The following is an 18,679-nucleotide window of genomic DNA, read 5'->3' as shown; positions in this document are numbered from 1 at the left end:
AACATCACAAGTTATCTGAAACAGATTTTCCTTTTAATATTTTTGGATTAGAATCAATGTTTGAGATATTTATTGAAAATATTTTTTTCCTTCTCTCAGTGCTTTCCTAAGTATGCTGTACTACCAGAAGTTTCTTCTCACATGCTGCATAGCATAACTTTGTGAAACTAAGCCTCCAGCTTAGCTCTGGTAGTCTTTAGATACTTCTGTTGAGACATTCAACTCTGGAATCACAAAATGCATCACAAAATGTGTTTTGCTTAAGTCCTCATTTTGTTTACCAGCTTTATTGGTTATTTGTAGTGTCTTTGGTGTCAGTACAGGAAATTTCAGTATGGATCTTTGAGAACTGAGGGTGCAGATTTTATTGACCTTGTGAACTTATTCTGGACTAGTAAAACTTCTGCACTCTCACATCTGCAAAACTACTGTGAAAGAGATGAAGCTAGAACTAGTGCTCTCTGCCAGGTTCCTCTGGGTGTGTGAGCATAAGTCTGCCAGTTTGCAGCAGTGCTGATGCAGGCCTTGGATCATATTCAAAATCTGAAAGACCAAAATTAGTAGCAACTTTTGAAAACACAGACTGATTTTACATCTCCAGATCCAGCTTCATGTTTTAGAAAACATTAATCAGCTTGCCTTTTCCTGTTGTGATGAAATAACATTCCCTGTTTTGACAGTCTCTAGCTTTGTGGAATGGAAAGTCAAAATAAACAATGAAGACCACATTGAACATGCTAATACACCACCTCAAATGTTTCCTTAATTCCTAGGCCTCAGCTAGACAGCTTATCCAAACATTTCCTCCTGTTGACTCCCCCTGTCTCCCACACCATCCTAGGTTACTAGTTTTTAGATAGGAACTTGCAATACACATCATACAGATTGAAAGTGGAATTTCATTAGCACAAACTCCACTATCATAATTGTAATCTACAGCAAATGAATACAATTAAGCACACTACGGTCTCCTCTGAGCTCCCCCCTCCTCTTGGCACACAAACTTAAGCTGACACCAGGCTCCTGTATAAAACTAGCACACTGTTCAGTGCAATAGAAGCAGGTCTACAGGGCTACACTCAGCAGGACCATGTCACTGCTTCTCCTTCAGCTGCTAGTGCTCTCACATCTTGGAGCCACAGAGCCACAGGTAGACTCAGAGCAAAGGAAAAGCAGAAGGCCATTTCAGCGGCTTTTCTACCTGGACAAAAAGCTGCTTGAGAGTCAAAGTTTTCGTGAGCTGGTGGGGGAAAACCCAGTAGCTGTTGAGGAAACCCAGGGACAACCAAGTTTTTTTGTAGCAATTCCACAGACAGCAGGAGAGAGTCAGAAGCAAGGGGAGAAAAAAATGTCCAGATTCATCCTTCCTAATGCAGAACTCTATGCAGACCAAGATGTTAGAACCTGGACAGCACCCAGAGAGGTCTCTCCCATGGAAAACGTCTCTCCATCCCACTATTCCAGCAAGAGGGAGGTTGAACATACCTATAGAAAAGATGCCAAGAAATTCTGGGACCACTTCATGTTAAGGAAAAATTCAGCTTCAGAAGAGGTTGTCCTGCCAATCAAGACTAATGAAATGCACCAAGAAACCTGCAGAACCCTGCCTTTTTCTCAGGTAAGAACAGGTGTCCAAGGTCAATAAATGTGTCCTTTTTCCTGCCTCTTATAATCAGCAAGTAAACATGCATGGGTTAGTTCATTTGCTAAGACAAAGGGCCACACACTCCATAAGCTCTGAGAAAGACTAGAAGCTTTATTTTGATGAGGCAGACTGTGAAACCGCAGCACTGGAAAGCCACACATTGTTTTCAGAGTTATTTATTCTCTTTTTGCAATGATGTTCTGACCTAGCCTGAGCAAGCAGGGAGGTGGTCTATACAACACATATACATCTATAATGTTTCTATACATGAGTTGCTATACATCTCTCTATATATGTACATATGTATAAAAAATGTGTCCCAGAACAACAATTGACAGGAGAAGCTGGTTGATTTCCTACAGCTAAGCAAATTTTCCTGTCTACTGTGTTAATTGAAAGACTGATGCATATATCTAATTCCATACTAAGAATGTTGGAGAACAGGTAAATTGTCCCATTCCCAGATGAAGCCATTCAGTCATGCTGTAATATCAAGGCAAGTAAGCAGTGTAGACAACAGTGCTGTTTTCCTCATAAGGCCGTATGTATTCTGAGCATTCTATCAACACTGTGACTATAAGTTAAGGATCACTTTTTTTTTTTCTTTTTTTTTTTTTCTTTTTTTACATCCCTAAATTTATTTCCTTGGCAGACATATATGGCCTAGGCACATGTACTGTTTTACTTTTTGTGTCAGCGTAATATGGCAAGCTTTCTCCATGATGGCTGCAGTTATGCCAATATCAAAGAGCTAACTTCAGTCTAGCTTTTCCTGGTTTGGGAATGTGACATAGTCCCTCCTGATACAAGCAATTATTACTCTTGCAAATCAAGAAAATTACAGAACTTGAATTACACTTTAAATATTTTATATATTTATTTTTTAACTGCTAAATAACATTATATTCATCTCCCACATCAAAATGAATCAGGATTACAGCTGAATTTAGCTTGTGGTTTATCTGAAATAATATTGGTACAAAATGATGTTTTAAGTCCTGCAAGTGGGAAAGACTGCTTAACCATGTTGGAAATGCAGAACTCAGAGACCAATTGAAAGGTAAATCCACCTATTGGATTTCTCCCACCAGTTCACAAAGGCTCTGAGTTGAGCAGAATTTTTTTCCTGTGTTGTTCAATCTAAAAAGTGCCCATAGGAGTTCCAAAGTTTGGTCTTTGTTATTTTTGTTTTGTAAAACAGAAATCAGTCTTGTATTTTACTGCTTGATTGCCATCAAAAATAAACATTTTTAAAGTAAATGTTCAGAGAAAAAAAATGGTTCTTATAGAATAGTAGTTTGGAGTTATGCTTTTTGATTTGTTTTGTTATTTTTGCCTTCATGCTTTCAAGTAAATCCCACTGGTCACTCATGTACCAGAAATATAGACTTAGTACTAAATTATATTAATGTATCACTGCTAATACTGTGATCTTCAAACTGTTTTCTGTTTCAGGGTATAGCTCATGAGAGCTGTGAGAAGGTGATAGTACAGAATAATCTGTGCTTTGGAAAGTGTAGTTCCTTTCATGTTCCTGGTCCAGAAGATCGTCTTTATACCTTCTGTTCTCAGTGCATGCCAACCAAGTTTTCCATGAAGCGCTTGGATCTCAACTGCACCAATTCTGTCCCAGTGGTCAAAGAAGTCATGATTGTGGAAGAGTGTAAATGTGAGATTCAGAAGATTAAAGATCCTGTGCTTGAATCTCGACAGTCAGATTTGCATGAAAATGCACACGAGCACAACTAACCTGTTCAAGGTACCTCTCAAGTCCCTGATCATAAGAATTTGCCAATGGGAAAAAAAAAATAATCAAAGAACTTCAAAGGCTTTCATCACACAGTTACACCAAAATATTAAAGATGTAAATTTCTACATAAACTGCCTCTTTGCTTCAACAATAACTTTACCTAAAATTTAACAGATGTTTCCTTGCAGTTGTTAAAGAAATGGAGATGGAATTTTTGGGTTTGTGCATAAAGTTTTTACTTTAACAAGGGAAACCTTCTAAAGTTTTCCAACCTTCCTATAACTACTAGCATCCTAGGATGCTAGCAAACAACAGCTGAAGAACTAGCATGATGATTTATCTCTACAAAAACCTAATGTAATGGCTGTTCTACATTGCCTTTGCTTGCAGAGACTGCCAGTATTGTTCTACTGAGAACACATAGGAGGCTTTAGTCTCTTCATTGCAAAAACAGGTCCGTTTTTATATCAAGATAGTGACTGGAGAGTGTAAAATATAAATGGATATAAGGCAAAAAGAGAGCTGTGATGAGTTAGGGTCATTCTGATTGCTCCCAGCTGGAGTTCAGTTTCCAGCAAAAACTAACACACCTCACAACTTACATGCTTAGTAGTTGCGAATGGTTTGCAAGTGGTTTGCCATAGAAACCCCTTACTCTCTTTTTACACACCTGCAGTTCCTCTGCATGTATTTTTCTTGAAACTTTCATACAGTAGAAGGAGGAAAAAAAAAAAAAAAGAAAAATATAGACTTCCACAGAAAGCACCAGAAATTAATGTATTTCCACTGTTGTTATTATTTAAGTTCACTGTGGAAAGGCAATGCATATTTTCCTGTTAGTTGAATTTCAGTGTTGGTGGTGACAGCCAGATAAAGTTTAAGTAGCATTCTCAACAGCTAAACTAAAGCAGAAAACACATTTGTGTGATCGAAAATCTGCAAAAGGATCTTATCAGCATGCCGATACCTGTATAGGTTTATAGGAACACCAGAGAAGGCCTTCTGTTAGAAAAGGTCTGATTCCAGTCCTAGCCAGTACAGACAGCATGAGTAGCTGTTAGCTGAATTGCTGTCTTTGCTGCTTTCTCCAGTTGCTTCTCCCTGGACTTGTCTGGCATCCCAGATTCCAAAAACTGGACCATACTACTTCTAACCAGCTCCTGTAATCCTCTGGGAATCTGCTCTAGTGCTACTGCCACACTGTCAGACCTGGGCCCCTCTTATTAAACTATCCACAGCTCTTTCTTTGGGTATTGGAAATCAGTATTTGTATAACTGGTGAATTCAAGGGTTTGGTAAATGATTCCTTTGTGTATGAATTGTGCTGTGACCAGAAGTATCTTAATATTTTGTCCAAGTTCATTGTGGATTTAGAGTGATCCGCTCATTTTTAATTTTACTGAAAATTGCATCTGAATGATATTCTGGTACTGAGTCTGAATGGCCGCAGTAGCAGTTTGCATGTTACATGCAGTGACAGAACTGAAGACTAGTATATAGTTATATTTCACTGTATATAAACCTGATTCTAAATAATAAAAATTGCCCATTAAAACTAAGCAAAGCCTTCTGTCTGTCCTTTTGCACTAAAGACTAATGTGTAAACTGTATATAGCTGTTTGTATGTTACAGTATGATAATATAATGTTATTTCAAATAACAATCTGTTAAGTTTTTACCATCCTTGTATTGAATGTATTACTCCCAATAAATACTTATTTTTAACTTATTTTAATATATATTCTAGCTTTATAATACTGATCGATATTCTTAGGATGCCAGCTGGTGAAAGGATTCAGAAATCTGCCATCACATGCTGGGCTGCATGGAGCATAAATGGGCTGAGATTATGAACAACTTTACTATTTAACCTGAAAAAGCTAAATTTTCTGAGGCTTCTAATTACTGACATTTAAAGCTGCATGAATATACAGGAATCTTTGTCTGCATTTTCTCTTTTTCTTTTTTTTAACGCAAGTATGTTTCAGACTTGATACTTACAGAGAACCACTTTGAAGGTAGGACCTATGCTTCCAATAAGAAGGTAATTAAAAAGAAAAGTCATCTAGTCTTTTAATTTTGACATGATTGACTGCTAAAATGTGACTTTTGCATATATGAATGGCAGAACTGAAGTTATATTTTAGACTGTAAAGAATTCAGCCTGATTTTTAAAGCTCCTTCTGTGTACTGAAGATTACTGTAGTCAAAGAAAGCTATTCATGTAAAGAGTCTGAAGGAGTAAATTCTTAGTGTGAATTTGCACAGCTTAAAAGGAGGTGAAAAGAGGTAATGACAGCTGTAGTAATTGCTAATTAGATTAGTGCTGTAGGTTTTTTTGGATGAATGTTTAATTAACCCAGCAATGACTGGTTGCATGTAATTAGCACAGCATTCTGCAAAATCAAGAATGTGTTAATTGGATAAGACTTCTCAGCCTCTAAAAATTCATTATTAGGAGTAAGTTGTGCCTCAAGCTAACAAGATTTTGTTCTCTCAGCACAACTGTGATGGCCTCTACTAGTATAATGATGTGGGTCAGAAAGGTGAGGGGAATGACCCGTATCTGTATATGGATCCTTCCTGCGGTAATGCTATTATAGCAGCAAACCTGCATGACTTCACTTCAGTTGTGTGCACTAAGAGATTGCACGCTTCCTGTAATTAAAACTTTCCCACTGTATCTATGCTTGCAGTGGAGTACTGTAATGTGACCTCTACGGTTCAAACCTAACATACAGAACAAGACTAAGCTATAGCTACAGAGCTGTCAGAAAGCTCACCTCAATCTGAAGTGAAGTCTGTGCATTTCTGACATTTTATTTGACCTCCTGGACATTTTGAAATGGATGTGGAGTTTCTGTTCTTTACATTGGAAATAATTGAGGAAAAATGCTGTTTATTCTTATTGCTTAAGAAAATTATATCTTCGCTGTATGTTATTCTTTATAATAAGTGTTTTACAAGGTTGGCTTTAATGCCTGTAACTACATCAAACACCAGAGGGTAGCTCTTAATGAATTCTACTGAACCATAATTTCCAGGAAAAAAAAAATCTCTGAAGTTGCACTCAGTACTTTGTGGTTGGTACTTTGTCCACTACACTTAAGAAATGTTCACAGCAAACCTCATGGCTGTCAGCTAACAAGCTTTAGCATGTTTCACTGACAGGTGGTGAAATCTCACGCCGTACTTTCTCCTAAATTTATGAGCTCCTCACTGGAATCACAAGACAACAAGATTCCTTGCTCCGGGAAGAGCCCCCTGCCAGTCTCTGCAGCTGGATAACCACATTGTATGGGGCAACTGGGAATGTGTGCTGTGCACGGGAAAAGGTGTGGGGTTGAGGCTACCTGGGGTCCCCCATCAGCAGGCCTGTGTTTTGGGACTTTGCCAGTGGAAACAGAAAATACGTACTGATAGTGAATTACAAGTATTTCACATTTTCTGTCTTGCTAACCAATCCTAACGCCTTGAACATCTGGTAGGCAGCTACTGATTTCTGCTCCCTTTAAAGCTCACCCTGTCAGCTGCCAGTATTCCCTTTCCTCAAATGAGAAAGGAGATAAAAAGATGCTGCATTTGGCCCACTGCAAGAGTATTGCTAAAAACACTAAATCTCTATATTGAGAACAAAGTCATCCTGTTTACAGTGCCTCATGATCCATGGCACCAGCAAAACGCACTTCAATTTAAACAGTGAAGAACAGATCAAAAGCTAAATGGAATCCAAAACAAACAACCCCCTCCCCCAAAAACCAACCAACCAAAGCAACCCCCCCAAAAAACACCATGACAAAACAAAAACAAAAAGATGCCAGCCTTCACGATGGCCTTTTCTGGGGAGTTCTTCTTTTGCCGGTTTAGGATTTTGCTATTAGCAGCCATTTACTCTCTGCTGAAGCTGGTTCAAATGCACCTCACAGTCTAATAGCTATGGAGACATTCATCCCTCCTGTCACCCTGCCTGAACTCCTAGCAGTAAGCCCTGGAGGGAGAGAGGGCTTAGAAGAGCTAATGTTACAGCAGGGGAGCTCCTGAGGGGAGCTCCTCATGCCTTCGGAGGGCTGGGTGAAAATTAACCCCCTAAATTAGACTACTGCCTGGTTTAGTATAGACTTCATTTAACCTCTCTAGGCTGGGGGATTCACCGTGCCTACAACTGAGGCAGAGGGATCAGAAAATGAATCTGGCCTTTCATTTCCCTTGCGATTAGGTCAGAAATGGAGAGAAAATGGAGTCCCTGAAATGCATGACTAAAATATTCCAAGGGATGCTGAGTGGGAATAATTGAAAAGGTTTTTGTTTGTTTGTTTTTGAAAATGGCAAAAGGAAAAGAAAAAAATGCATTGTGCAAATTTATAAGATATATTCTTTTAACTTTTAATGCTTCATCCTCAGTATGTGACATTGTGACTGACAAAAGCTTCTGGGCCAGGATCAGGGCAGGTTTCATTTCAATGTGGCATGTGACTAATAAGGACCTCTGTCATGCACCAGAAATGTGGACCTTCACGACATAAAGAATTTGGCTCCTTCTGAAGTTTACAAGAGTCTCCAATTTATACTAGCAAGGTTTCCAAGGAAGTGAGCAACAAAAATGGTGCCAAAGAAAAGAAGTGGCAGTAACAAACTGCACAATTTAGGAGGATCCAGGAAGGTATGTACTGTTGAAAAGGCTGATTTATTCAACCCAGGAGATACCTGAACACAGATAGCCCCTACTGCACATCGATCATAGGGTACAATTGGACACAAAATGAATCCTGGAACACAGCCTTATGAAGCAAGGGACTTGTAAGCTGTAAGAATCCAGGGAGTCATAGTGCATACCTCTCTCTTGCATGTGCTCTCCGTAACAGAGCATCAGCTGTTCCTGCACATGGCTTGATTTTAGCATGCTGATTTAATATTTACAGAGTGCCAATAAAATTTTTATGATGACAGCTGGTGGCTCCTGTGGTAATTTATAAACAGCAACAACAACACAACACAGACATCAGAAACTCCAAGAGGAATTCTACACTATTGTGCAATATTCTCCACCAAAGAATATATTTCTTATTTCACAGACTTTTAATAATCTATGTGTAATATGTCCATGTTGGACTTTATGTAAAGTCCGCATTATGCAGTTAATATTTCCCCTAGGTTTAATTTTTTTTTTTTTTCTTCAGAATGGACTTGGCTATAAAGACTCATCATTACCTATCACAGCATCTGAAATAAAATGGATCTAGATTTGCTATTGTGGTAACAGTGTTGGGTAATTTCTGCATTTGGAGCCTTTGCAAGTCAAACTGGGAAGTCAAGCACATGATTGCCTGCTTTTCTACCTGCATTGTGCTACCCCAAAAGAAGTATTAACAAATGGGAATTGTGCTGATGGCTGAGCTTGAACAGGCTACTGTTTCAGTACATGTTTACTCTGAAAATGCGTATGTAGAAAAAATACAAGTTGCCTGACCAGACTACAGATCCAGTGACTGGTCATTATCAGCGTGTCATGACAGATCTGCCAGTAACTGGTACTTGATTAGGAGATGCTACTATTATTTTTTACTCTACAGAAAACTTCCAGCTGTTCAACTTTTCCTCTGTTAATCCTTCCATTTTATTTCCCAAGTTGTTTTCCTTTCCTCTCCGTGTTTTTCCTCCCATCTACATTCATCCTTCAAAACACTGGAATGTTTCCATAAACCATTTATTATGTCTTTTCCACATATATCCCTGAGCGAAATCTGTAATGGAATTTACGAGGTCTTTTATATACAAGTGAAATCCGTGATGGAACAGACAATAACCTTTCCAGAAATTGTTATCAACGTCTTATTCAACATTGGCCGAATGAATCAGCCAATTTTCAGTGTGGCCTGTTCCTATGGCTGCCTTTATTTCACCTCTGTTATCAAGTTTTAGGAAACAAAACAAAACAAAACAAAACAACAAAAAAAACCACATTATTAAGAGCAACCTCTTCTCACAGCACTACACCCCCCCCCCCCCCCCCGAAGGCGCGCATGCGCGGCGGCGCTGGCGGCGGAAGCGGAAGGTGGCGCTCCCGGCTGGCGGCGGCGGACCCCCGCGGTTGCCATGGAGAGCGGGAGAGCGGGGGGCGCGTGAGCCCCTCTCTCCCCCCCCCTCCCTCCCCCCCTTCCCCGCGCGGCCTCACCCGACGGTTGGTTCCGGTGGGGGGGGGGAGGAGGGGGGTCCGCCGCGGCCGTTACGGCCGTTAGGGAACGTTACAGACCGGAGGGTGGCCGCTTGGGGGTCCCGGTGGCCCGCGGAGCCGTTGGGGGGGGGGGGGGGGGGGGGGAATGAGGGGCGACCGAGGCTGGCGAGGCTGGGCTGTCGGCGGCTTTACGTGGGGTGCGCCCCGTGCTACCGGCCCCGGACGGCGCTTGTGCCGGGGTTAAAGTGGTTTTTATTTATTTATTTAAATTATTTATTTATTTTATTCATTTATTTATTTTTGCGAAGCGATGAGGGTGCCTCTTGCCCTTGAGGTGGTAATGGAAGAGGTGCTTGGGTTTTGTTAGCCGGCAGGCGAAGGCGCAGTGCCCTCCGACCCCGTCTGGTTTCACGCTTTCAGTTTCCATCAGCAGTGATTTGTAGAGTGAGATTGTAGGTCTTCAGACACAGGACCTGACCAGTGATGTGCTAAGTAATACGTATTATCTAAGAAATTGTATATAATCTGTCCATATGAGGCTGTTTGGTCAGCAGTAGGTGAAGATAATGTCCTCGTGTTTGTGGTAAGTAAGGGTGTAGTGCGTATATACCGACAGCCCAACCCCATGTGGTGCTTGGCAATCGCTTAATGAATGCAGTATATGTTTACAGAAACACCTTGCAAGGTTTTATCAGTAGTAAAGAACTAGCTGGGAATGTCATGCCTACCTTAACCAACCTATCAACAGCCACCAAGTAACTGTATGGTGCAAAGGCCTCTCTTAACAGTCATTTATTGCATGAATGCGCAACAATAGGTATGTGGGGTTTTGTCACGGCAAGAATATGCTGCTGCTTTTGTTAGCTGGTTATTCAGATACTAGTTTTGTTAAGCTGAAGAGCTGCAAAAACAAATCTTGTCTGATGCAACTCTTCACAAAACTGACTTCTTAAATATATAGTTGAAAAGTAATTTAGTCATTTGGTTCATGTCCATGTTTTTTTTTTCTGGTGAATTGTATTTTCAGTTTTGTAATAGTTATTTTAGACAGTAATTCTTGTAAACTACAGAAGATGTTTGGAAAAGTTGCAGATGTAAAACCACAGGTGGATCCACAAGCTGGGGGGGAGCCTGTTGATTGGCACATCCTTGCTTTAGCTATCACAGATACTGTAGGAAGTTTCTACTCTCTGTTCCTTTTTCTATGTAAATGGCTTAAAATACACTCTTTAGAAAGCAGTGTTTTTCTTACTCTGAAAGGGTATTTTATAAAGGTTGGTTTGTATGGGGTCTATTAAATCTCATTCTGCAGTGAAAAATACTATGAGATACTGACCTGTGTGAACGTTTGTTTAAGCATTTGTGGAAAAGTTCTGGAAGTGATTTTTCACAAGTCTTACTTTTTATACTGAAATAGAAGTCCAGTGCTACTTGTTCAGCTGAAATGAGGCAGAATGTACAGGATCTTGGTGCATCAATGCAACAGCCATAAAACCTGCAAGAAGCAGGTTATCACCAGAGCTGGGTGTCATGCTTCTTGAGATGAGAAATTGAGCAGTACTTGTTTCAAGTTTATTTATGAAACTTTTCTAAATAGGTGTTGGGACAGTCTTGGTGCAAAACTTTATACTTTTTTTTTGGAGGGGGGAGTTTGCATTCAGGTGAGCCTGTTAGAGTAATCTCTACTTAATGTTTCTGATTTGTGCAAAGCTTTCTCTTTTTTGGGGGAGTGACTTTCTGCCTTTCTGATTCATTTTGTAGTCTATTACTGAGCGGACATCACAGTACAAGTCGTACTGTGAGCAAATACTGAATTTATGGTACTGTTAACTGAACTGGGAAGAAGGAAGAGGGTTAGGAAAAAATGCTCTAAAGGCATCATTTAGTAAAAGTGTTTGGAAAAGCAAAACAATTCTTGACTGTGTAGGAAGGACTTAGTCATCTTTTGATAAATTTTGATAAATCTGAACCTTTTTACAGCCACAGATACTGTTTTCTTTCAAATGTTTTGTGTCTGAGACATTTATTTAGAAAAGATTGTTATAAATTCTGGTAAAAAAAGAAGAACACAAAGCCTCCAGTGTAAGTGCTGTGTTTTATCCTAAATTATTTTGTTGGAAAAGTTTTAGGCATGAATACTGGATTTCTAGATGTAAATCAATTGTTTCTTTTCGAATGATTTTTTTCAAACCAGCTCATAAAACTTTTTTTCCTCTACGTACTCTAATTATTCTTCTCAGAAATGGTGCATTCTAAAGAACTGGCACAATTGTTTGTGATCAGTCTTCCTTCATTTGGATATAATTTTTAAGTGAAAGAATGAATATATTTTTTTTTAAAGTATGTTTTAGGAGTGAAGGCTACAAATTTACCTTGTCTCTGAACTGAATTAAAATCTTACCTTTTCTACCTAGTCACTGGAATACACATGTGTTTAATACTTTTCCGCATACAGGTTAATGTATATATGGTACATCAACAAAGGGGAGGAAAGGAAAAAGCTCACTTTGCTAGAGGAAGTCTTTATATTAACATCATTTATGCAGGATTGCTGAAAGAAGTATAAAGAAAAATAGGAAACTTAATTTGTCATTATAATAGGCAAGCAGGAAGCAAGTGTATGACAATTTAATGTAACTGAGATATATTGACAGTAGTGCAGTTTTCCGTAGAAATGTATCTGAATTCTACCATCTTAAAATCTGTGCTAAAATTGGGAAATAGCCTAGAACTGAAATTAGAAGAAAGCTATTTAGAATCAGTGTATCAATTCAGACAAGAGAGGCAAAGGATCTGCATATCTGTGTAAGTAGCTTGAAAGGAAGCTCTGTTCAATGATGAGAGGTATGAAGAACAGTGTAGAAGGTAATCCATTATATTCCACCTTTCAAAACAGTGATGAGGGTCATCTGAGTATCGCTCTCTTTTCTGTGTTTATTTCAGAAAAGATAGAGAAGAGAAGGAATCCAGAGATAGATGATGAAAACTGTCTCTTCTTTTACTGAGAATGGGTCCTTCTTTTGCATAGTTCCAAATTCGTGAAACTTGCTGACATCGAAGGTATGGTTTTGTCATTGCTTGTTTTTATTTATTTAATACAAAATTAAATAATGTCATGCATGCGACAATTAAGTCATTGAGCAGTAAGAATTTGGGACCATTTTCCATTATAGGCATTTCTATTGTTTTCTCTAGAGCATCTCTCATGTTATACTTAGTAGGCCACTCAGAAGCAAATATTTCTGTTGTTTTATCTGTCTATTTTGTTCCCTGAGATGTTATTTCCTCTTCTGAGGATAAGCCATGAAGTTCTGGAATATCTACTGTTCTGGTAAGATGGAAACTGAATGGATTCCTTTGCAGTCAGCAACGTTTCAAGCTGCCTGCGGTTTTATTGGCCTCTGTTTTTCTGTCTACATGATTTCCCCTTTGTAAATCCATTCTGACTACCACCAATCACCTTCTTGTCCATCCTGTGTTTAGAAACAGTTTCCAGGACTATTAGCTCCACCTTCCAAGGGATCAGGGTGAGGCTAAAAAGCTTGTGGTTTCCTGAATCTTTCTCCTTGTGTTTAAAAATAGGAACGTCACTTGCATTTTTGAGTCCTCAGGAACCTCTCCCATCAGCTCAGACTTTCACAAGCGATTGGGCATGGTCTCACAATGACACAGGACTACCTCCCTCAGCACGTGTAGTTGCATCCTATCAGGTCCCATGCAGTTTGTTTAAAGGTTTCTTAATCTGATCCTCCCTCCCTAAGGGTAAGTCTCTTTGGATCTGTACTTTCCTGCTGCTGTTAGAGGCCTGGGATTCTGGAAAGCAGGTCTTACTCATAAAGACTGAAGTGAAGAAGGCAGTTGGACTTTTTCTGTGGCCTCTCAGCAGGCACCCTGCCCCATTCAGCAGCAAGCCCACATTTACCCTGGCCTTCCTTATGCTGCTGATGTACTTGTAGAAATCCTTCCTGTTGACCTTCACGTTCATTACCAGATTCAGCACCAAATTCAATTCCAGTTCGCTTTCCTAATCCCAGCCCTGTATACTCAAATGTTGTTTCTGTATTCTTCATGGGACACCTGTTCTTACTACCCCTTCATATGTGCTTCATTTTTATATCTGAGTTTTGTCAGGTACTCCTTGTTCATCTGTGGAAGCTTCCTGCCACTTATGACTGGGCTCCTGCACATGGGACTGGACCATTCTAGAACCTGGAGGTGATTCTTGAACCTGGACTCCTCTTCTCTACAGGATGGTCTCCCAAGGGGTATAAGGTCCCTATGCAGTCCAAAGTCTGTTTTGAAGTCTGGGATTGTGATCTTGCCGTTTGCCATATTCCCTCCTTTAAAGTCATCAATGCCACCATCTCTTGGATATCATACCCAAAGCCATGCCTGACCTTCACATTCCCAACTACTTCTTTGTGAATATGAGGTCCAACAAAGCTTCTCCCAAAGTTGGGTCCTCAGTTGACCGTGCCAGGAAGTTGTTGCCAGGACACTCCTGAAACTCATACATGTAAAACTGCTGCTTCACCCTTCCAGTATATACCAGGATGGTTCAAGCTGCCCATGTGGACAGGGACTTGTCAATGTGAGAGCTTCTCTCGGCTTTCTGGAGAAAGCTTCATCTGTTTCTTCTTCTTTATCAGGCAGTCTTTCATAGACACCTTCCTGAATGTCACCCATCTTGGTCTTCCCACTAACCCTAACCTGTAAGCTCTCTGCTGGCTCAGTGTTTGCTCTAGGTAAGAGCTCCACAGATTCGTGCTGCTATCTCACATAAAGGACAATTCTCCAGCCTCATCATATCACAGAATCACAGAATTTCTAGGTTGGAAGAGACCTCAAGATCATCGAGTCCAACCTCTGACCTAACACTAACAGTCCCCACTAAACCATATCCCTAAGCTCTACATCTAAATGTCTTTTAAAGACCTCCAGGGATGGTGACTCCACCACTTCCCTGGGCAGCCTGTTCCAGTGCCTCACAACCCTTTCAGTGAAGAAGTTCTTCCTAACATCTAACCTAAAACTCCCCTGACTCAACTTAAGCCCATTCCCCCTCGTCCTGTCACCAGGCACGTGGGAGAACAGACCAACCCCCACCTCGTACAGCCTCCTTTAAGGTACCTATAGAGAGCGATAAGGTCGCCCCTGAGCCTCCTCTTCTCCAGGCTGAACAAGCCCAGCTCCCTCAGCCGCTCCTCGTAGGACTTGTTCTCCAGGACCCTCACCAGCTTCGTCGCCCTTCTCTGTACCCGCTCAAGCACCTCCATGTCCTTCTTGTAGCGAGGGGCCCAAAACTGAACACAGTACTCCAGGTGCGGCCTCACCAGAGCTGAGTACAGGGGGACGATCACCTCCCTAGCCCTGCTGGTCACGCTGTTCCTGATACAAGCCAGGATGCCGTTGGCCTTCTTGGCCACCTGAGCACACTGCTGGCTCATATTCAGCCGACTATCCACCATCACTCCCAGGTCCTTCTCTGCCTGGCAGCTCTCCAACCACTCATCTCCCAGCCTGTAACTCTGCTTGGGGTTATTGCGCCCCAGGTACAGGACCCGGCACTTGGCCTTGTTGAACTTCATGCAGTTGACCTCAGCCCATCGGTGCAGCCTATCCAGATCCTCCTGCAGAGCCTTCCTACCCTCGAGCAGATTGACACACGCACCTAACTTGGTGTCATCTGCGAACTTACTGAGGGTGCACTCGATGCCCTTGTCCAGATCATCGATGAAGATATTAAAGAGGACCGGCCCCAGCACCGAGCCCTGGGGGACGCCACTAGTGACTGGCCTCCAACTGGACTTGGCTCCATTCACCACGACTCTTTGGGCCCGGCTATCCAGCCAGTTTCTAACCCAACGAAGCGTGCGCCAGTCCAAGCCAAGAGCAGCCAGTTTCTTGAGGAGAATGCTGTGGGAGATGGTGTCAAAAGCCTTGCTGAAGTCAGGGTAGACCACATCCACAGCCTTTCCCTTGTCCACCCAGGGTGTCACTTTGTCATAGAAGGAGATCAGGTTCGTCAAGCAGGATCTGCCTTTCATAAACCCATGCTGATTGGGCCTGATCGCCTGCTTCCCCTGCAAGTGCTGCGTGATGACTCTCAGGAGGATCTGCTCCATGAGCTTCCCTGGCACTGAGGTCAAACTGACAGGCCTGTAGTTTCCCGGGTCTGCCCTCCGGCCCTTCTTGTAGACGGGCATCACGTTTGCTAGCCGCCAGTCAACTGGGACCTCCCCCGATAGCCAGGACTGCTGATAAATGATGCATAGTGGCTTGGCCAGCTCCTCTGCCAGTTCCCTCAGTACCCTTGGGTGGATCCCATCCGGCCCCATCGACTTGTGCACATCCAAGTGCCGTAGCAGGTCACCAACCAGTTCTTCGTGGATAATGAGGGCCACATCCTGCTCCCCATCCCCTTCCACCAGCTCAGGGTACTGAGTATCCATTGAACAACTGGTATTGCCGCTAAAGACTGAGGCAAAGAAGTCATAGAGCACCTCCGCCTTTTCCTCATCTCTTGTAACTAAGTTTCCCCCCGCATCCAGTAAAGGATGGAGATTCTCCTTAGTTCTCCTTTTTGTGTTGATGTATTTATAGAAACGTTTTTTGTTATCTTTAACGGCCGTAGCCAGATTGAGCTCCAGATGAGCTTTGGCCTTGCTAATTTTGTCCCTGCACAGCCTCGCTACATCCTTAAAATCCTCCCTAGTGGCCTGCCCACTTTTCCAAAGCTTATAAACCCTCTTTTTCCTCCTAAGATCAAGCCACAATTCTCTGTTGAGCCAGGCTGGTCTTCTTCCCCGCCAGCTCGTCTTTGGGCACGTGGGGACAGACCGTTCCTGCGCCATTAAGACTTCCCTCTTGAAGAGCGCCCAGCCTTCCTGGACCCCTCTGCCCTTCAGAACCGCCTCCCAAGGGACTCCACCAACCAGTGTCCTGAGCAGCTCAAAGTCAGCCCTCCGAAAGTCCAATACAGCGGTTTTACTGGTCCCCTTCCTGGCCTCGCCAAGAATAGTGAACTCCACCATTTCGTGGTCACTCTGCCCAAGACAGCTCCCGACAATCACGTCCTCCATCAGTACTTCTCTGTTTGTGAAGAGAAGGTCTAGCGGGGCGCCACCCCAGTAGGTTCACTAACCAGCTGCGTCAGGAAGCTGTCTTCCACGCTCTCCAGAAACCTCCTAGACTGCTTTCTCTGGGCTGTGTTGTGCTTCCAGGATATGTCAGGGAAGTTGAAGTCCTCCACAAGTACAAGAGCTGATGATTTTGCAACTTCTGTCAGCTGCCTGTAGAACTCCTCATCCATCTCCTCATCCTGGTTCGGCAGTCTGTAGCAGACCCCGACCAGGACACTGGCCTTGTTGTCCCTGCCGATCCTAACCCAAAGGGACTCGACCTTGTCATTCCCAGCCTCGAGTTCTACAACATCAAAAGACTCTCTAATATAGAGAGCCACACCACCACCCCTTCTGTGCTGCCTGTCCCTTCTATAGAGCTTATAGCCAGTCATTGCAGCACTCCAGTCATGAGACTGGTCCCACCACGTCTCCGTGATGGCAACCAAGTTGTAGCCTGCCTGCTGCACGATGGCTTCCAGCTCCTCCTGTTTGTTACCCATGCTGCGTGCATTGGTGTAGATGCACTTCAATGCCAGTGTGTCTTTCATAAAGAACTTGTATCCATCCGTGGCAGCACTCCAGTTGTGTAAGCTTGTCTCCATGATCTGAGTGAGATTGCAGTGCTAGAACTGCATGCAGAACAACTTTTTGGTCTTTGGGACTCATCTGTTCCTTTATCCCTTCTCCATCACCTGCAGGATGAAGGAGATACCACCTAGCCACCAGGCCTTGGATGTCGTCACCTGAGCAATGTTGTCATGTCTGCTTGCTCCTGGTCTCTCTCACCTGGCTGTACCTGTGGTGCTCATGTAGAAGAAGAGCAGCTGGGTGTAATAGTTTGCGGGGCAGGCTGCTGGCCTCAGTAACAGCTTCTTTGTGGTATTGTGGACCCAAGCCCTTAGCAAGCAGCAGATCTTGTCAGGTGACAGGTTGGGTCAGTAGAGGCACGTCAGCCCCAGCAGCAGGGAGTTTCTCACCACTCGATCTTCTTTGACCCATCCTGCTTGCTCTGCCATGGTACTTGGGCTGAGCCAACCCACAGGTTCATTTGGACAGAACTCGCTGCTTTTGCTTGCTGCCGGGTCCCTGGGGAACCATCCATCTGGTGCTGGAGCTCATAAGCTCCCAGCCTTCTCCATCTTGGATATCTCCATTCCTAGCCTGACAAGCAGAGGTGTGCTGCCTGTGCCCCTTCTCAGTGCACATACAGCTGGGGGTTAAGGCTTGTTGTAGCTACACTGTCTTGAAAGGGATCTGGTCCATCTCCTTTTCAGTTCTGCTGTTGTTGTATAGTCTACTCACCTCTTCCCACAACTTCACAGCTTGATGAGACAGATCCTCCAGCACACATTCAGAGTGATGTAAAATGTTATTTAGTTCTAAACCTGCTGATTTACAAAGGTAACTCACAATAGAGTCATATTAAGAACTATCCGATTCAGGAGTATAAAAAATTCTATGTTATTTATATGTTTAGAGACTATTTATATGTTTAGATATGTGCTACTACTAATACTGTGTATATAACAGACTTTTATGCATGCATGTTACGTACAGTAAAATTAAAAAAATCAAATATAGGACTAAAAGTCTTCCTTTTTTTCATAAACTTAAAAATGGTTTTAAGGGTACAGAACGATGTATTCAGCATACAATACAGGTTTATAACAAATGTTAGCAAATTTTAGGGTAAAAGTGGCAAATGCACTGCTATACTTGAAAAAGAACACTGTTGCACTAGAAGACAGCAATGAACAGGTGCATAAACAGTGAATAAATGTGTGAAAACATCAGTTTATTCAGGTCTGTGTGTAGTTAGTTACCTAGAAAAAGAAACAAGTTATTAATGAAACTTGTGGATAGGTAGTAATAAGCAGAGAAGTTGTGAATGACAACGAGAATGAAACAAAAACTCCCTGGAAACAGGTAACATCTGACTGATAAAGGAGGTGAAATTCCACTGTAGCAAAAATAAAGGAATGAGAGGA

The 18,679-nt window shown here is 42.2% G+C and overlaps 2 protein-coding genes across 5 annotated transcripts in view; both read left to right on the top strand.

The window, feature by feature from the left end:
• The first annotated feature begins 427 nt into the window (after positions 1-427).
• CER1 (cerberus 1, DAN family BMP antagonist) lies at positions 428-3,489 on the top strand. Its single transcript, XM_082782455.1, has 2 exons — positions 428-1,618; positions 3,101-3,489. Exons 1-2 carry the CDS (start codon positions 1,091-1,093, stop codon positions 3,392-3,394), a joined length of 822 nt encoding a protein of 273 aa, XP_082638581.1. The 5' UTR covers positions 428-1,090; the 3' UTR covers positions 3,395-3,489.
• A 6,030-nt stretch (positions 3,490-9,519) lies between these two features.
• The window catches only part of ZDHHC21 (zDHHC palmitoyltransferase 21), a 50,178-nt gene continuing 41,018 nt past the window's right edge, over positions 9,520-18,679 (top strand). For 3 of the 4 annotated variants that reach the window (XM_082782879.1, XM_082782880.1, XM_082782877.1), the window contains exons 1-2: positions 9,520-9,573; positions 12,511-12,627. The gene's annotated coding sequence lies outside the window, so the exon portion shown is untranslated. Of the gene's footprint in view, positions 9,574-10,055; positions 10,151-12,510; positions 12,628-18,679 lie in introns of those variants that run through there. The other variant, XM_082782878.1, reaches the window with a different exon arrangement.

Source organism: Aythya marila (genome assembly GCF_965140915.1).
Source record: "Aythya marila genome assembly, chromosome: Z".
Taxonomy (NCBI): Eukaryota; Metazoa; Chordata; class Aves; order Anseriformes; family Anatidae; genus Aythya; species Aythya marila.
This window is presented reverse-complemented; position numbering and strand designations above follow the sequence as displayed.

What these genes read in the sequence shown, in the direction of transcription:
- CER1 (XM_082782455.1), top strand. Translation starts at nt 1,091, where the DNA reads ATGTCACTGCTTCTCCTTCAGCTGCTAGTGCTCTCACATCTTGGAGCC. An exon ending in GAACCCTGCCTTTTTCTCAG is followed by an intron (nt 1,619 to 3,100) that starts GTAAGAACAGGT and finishes TTTCTGTTTCAG; the next exon opens with GGTATAGCTCATGAGAGCTG.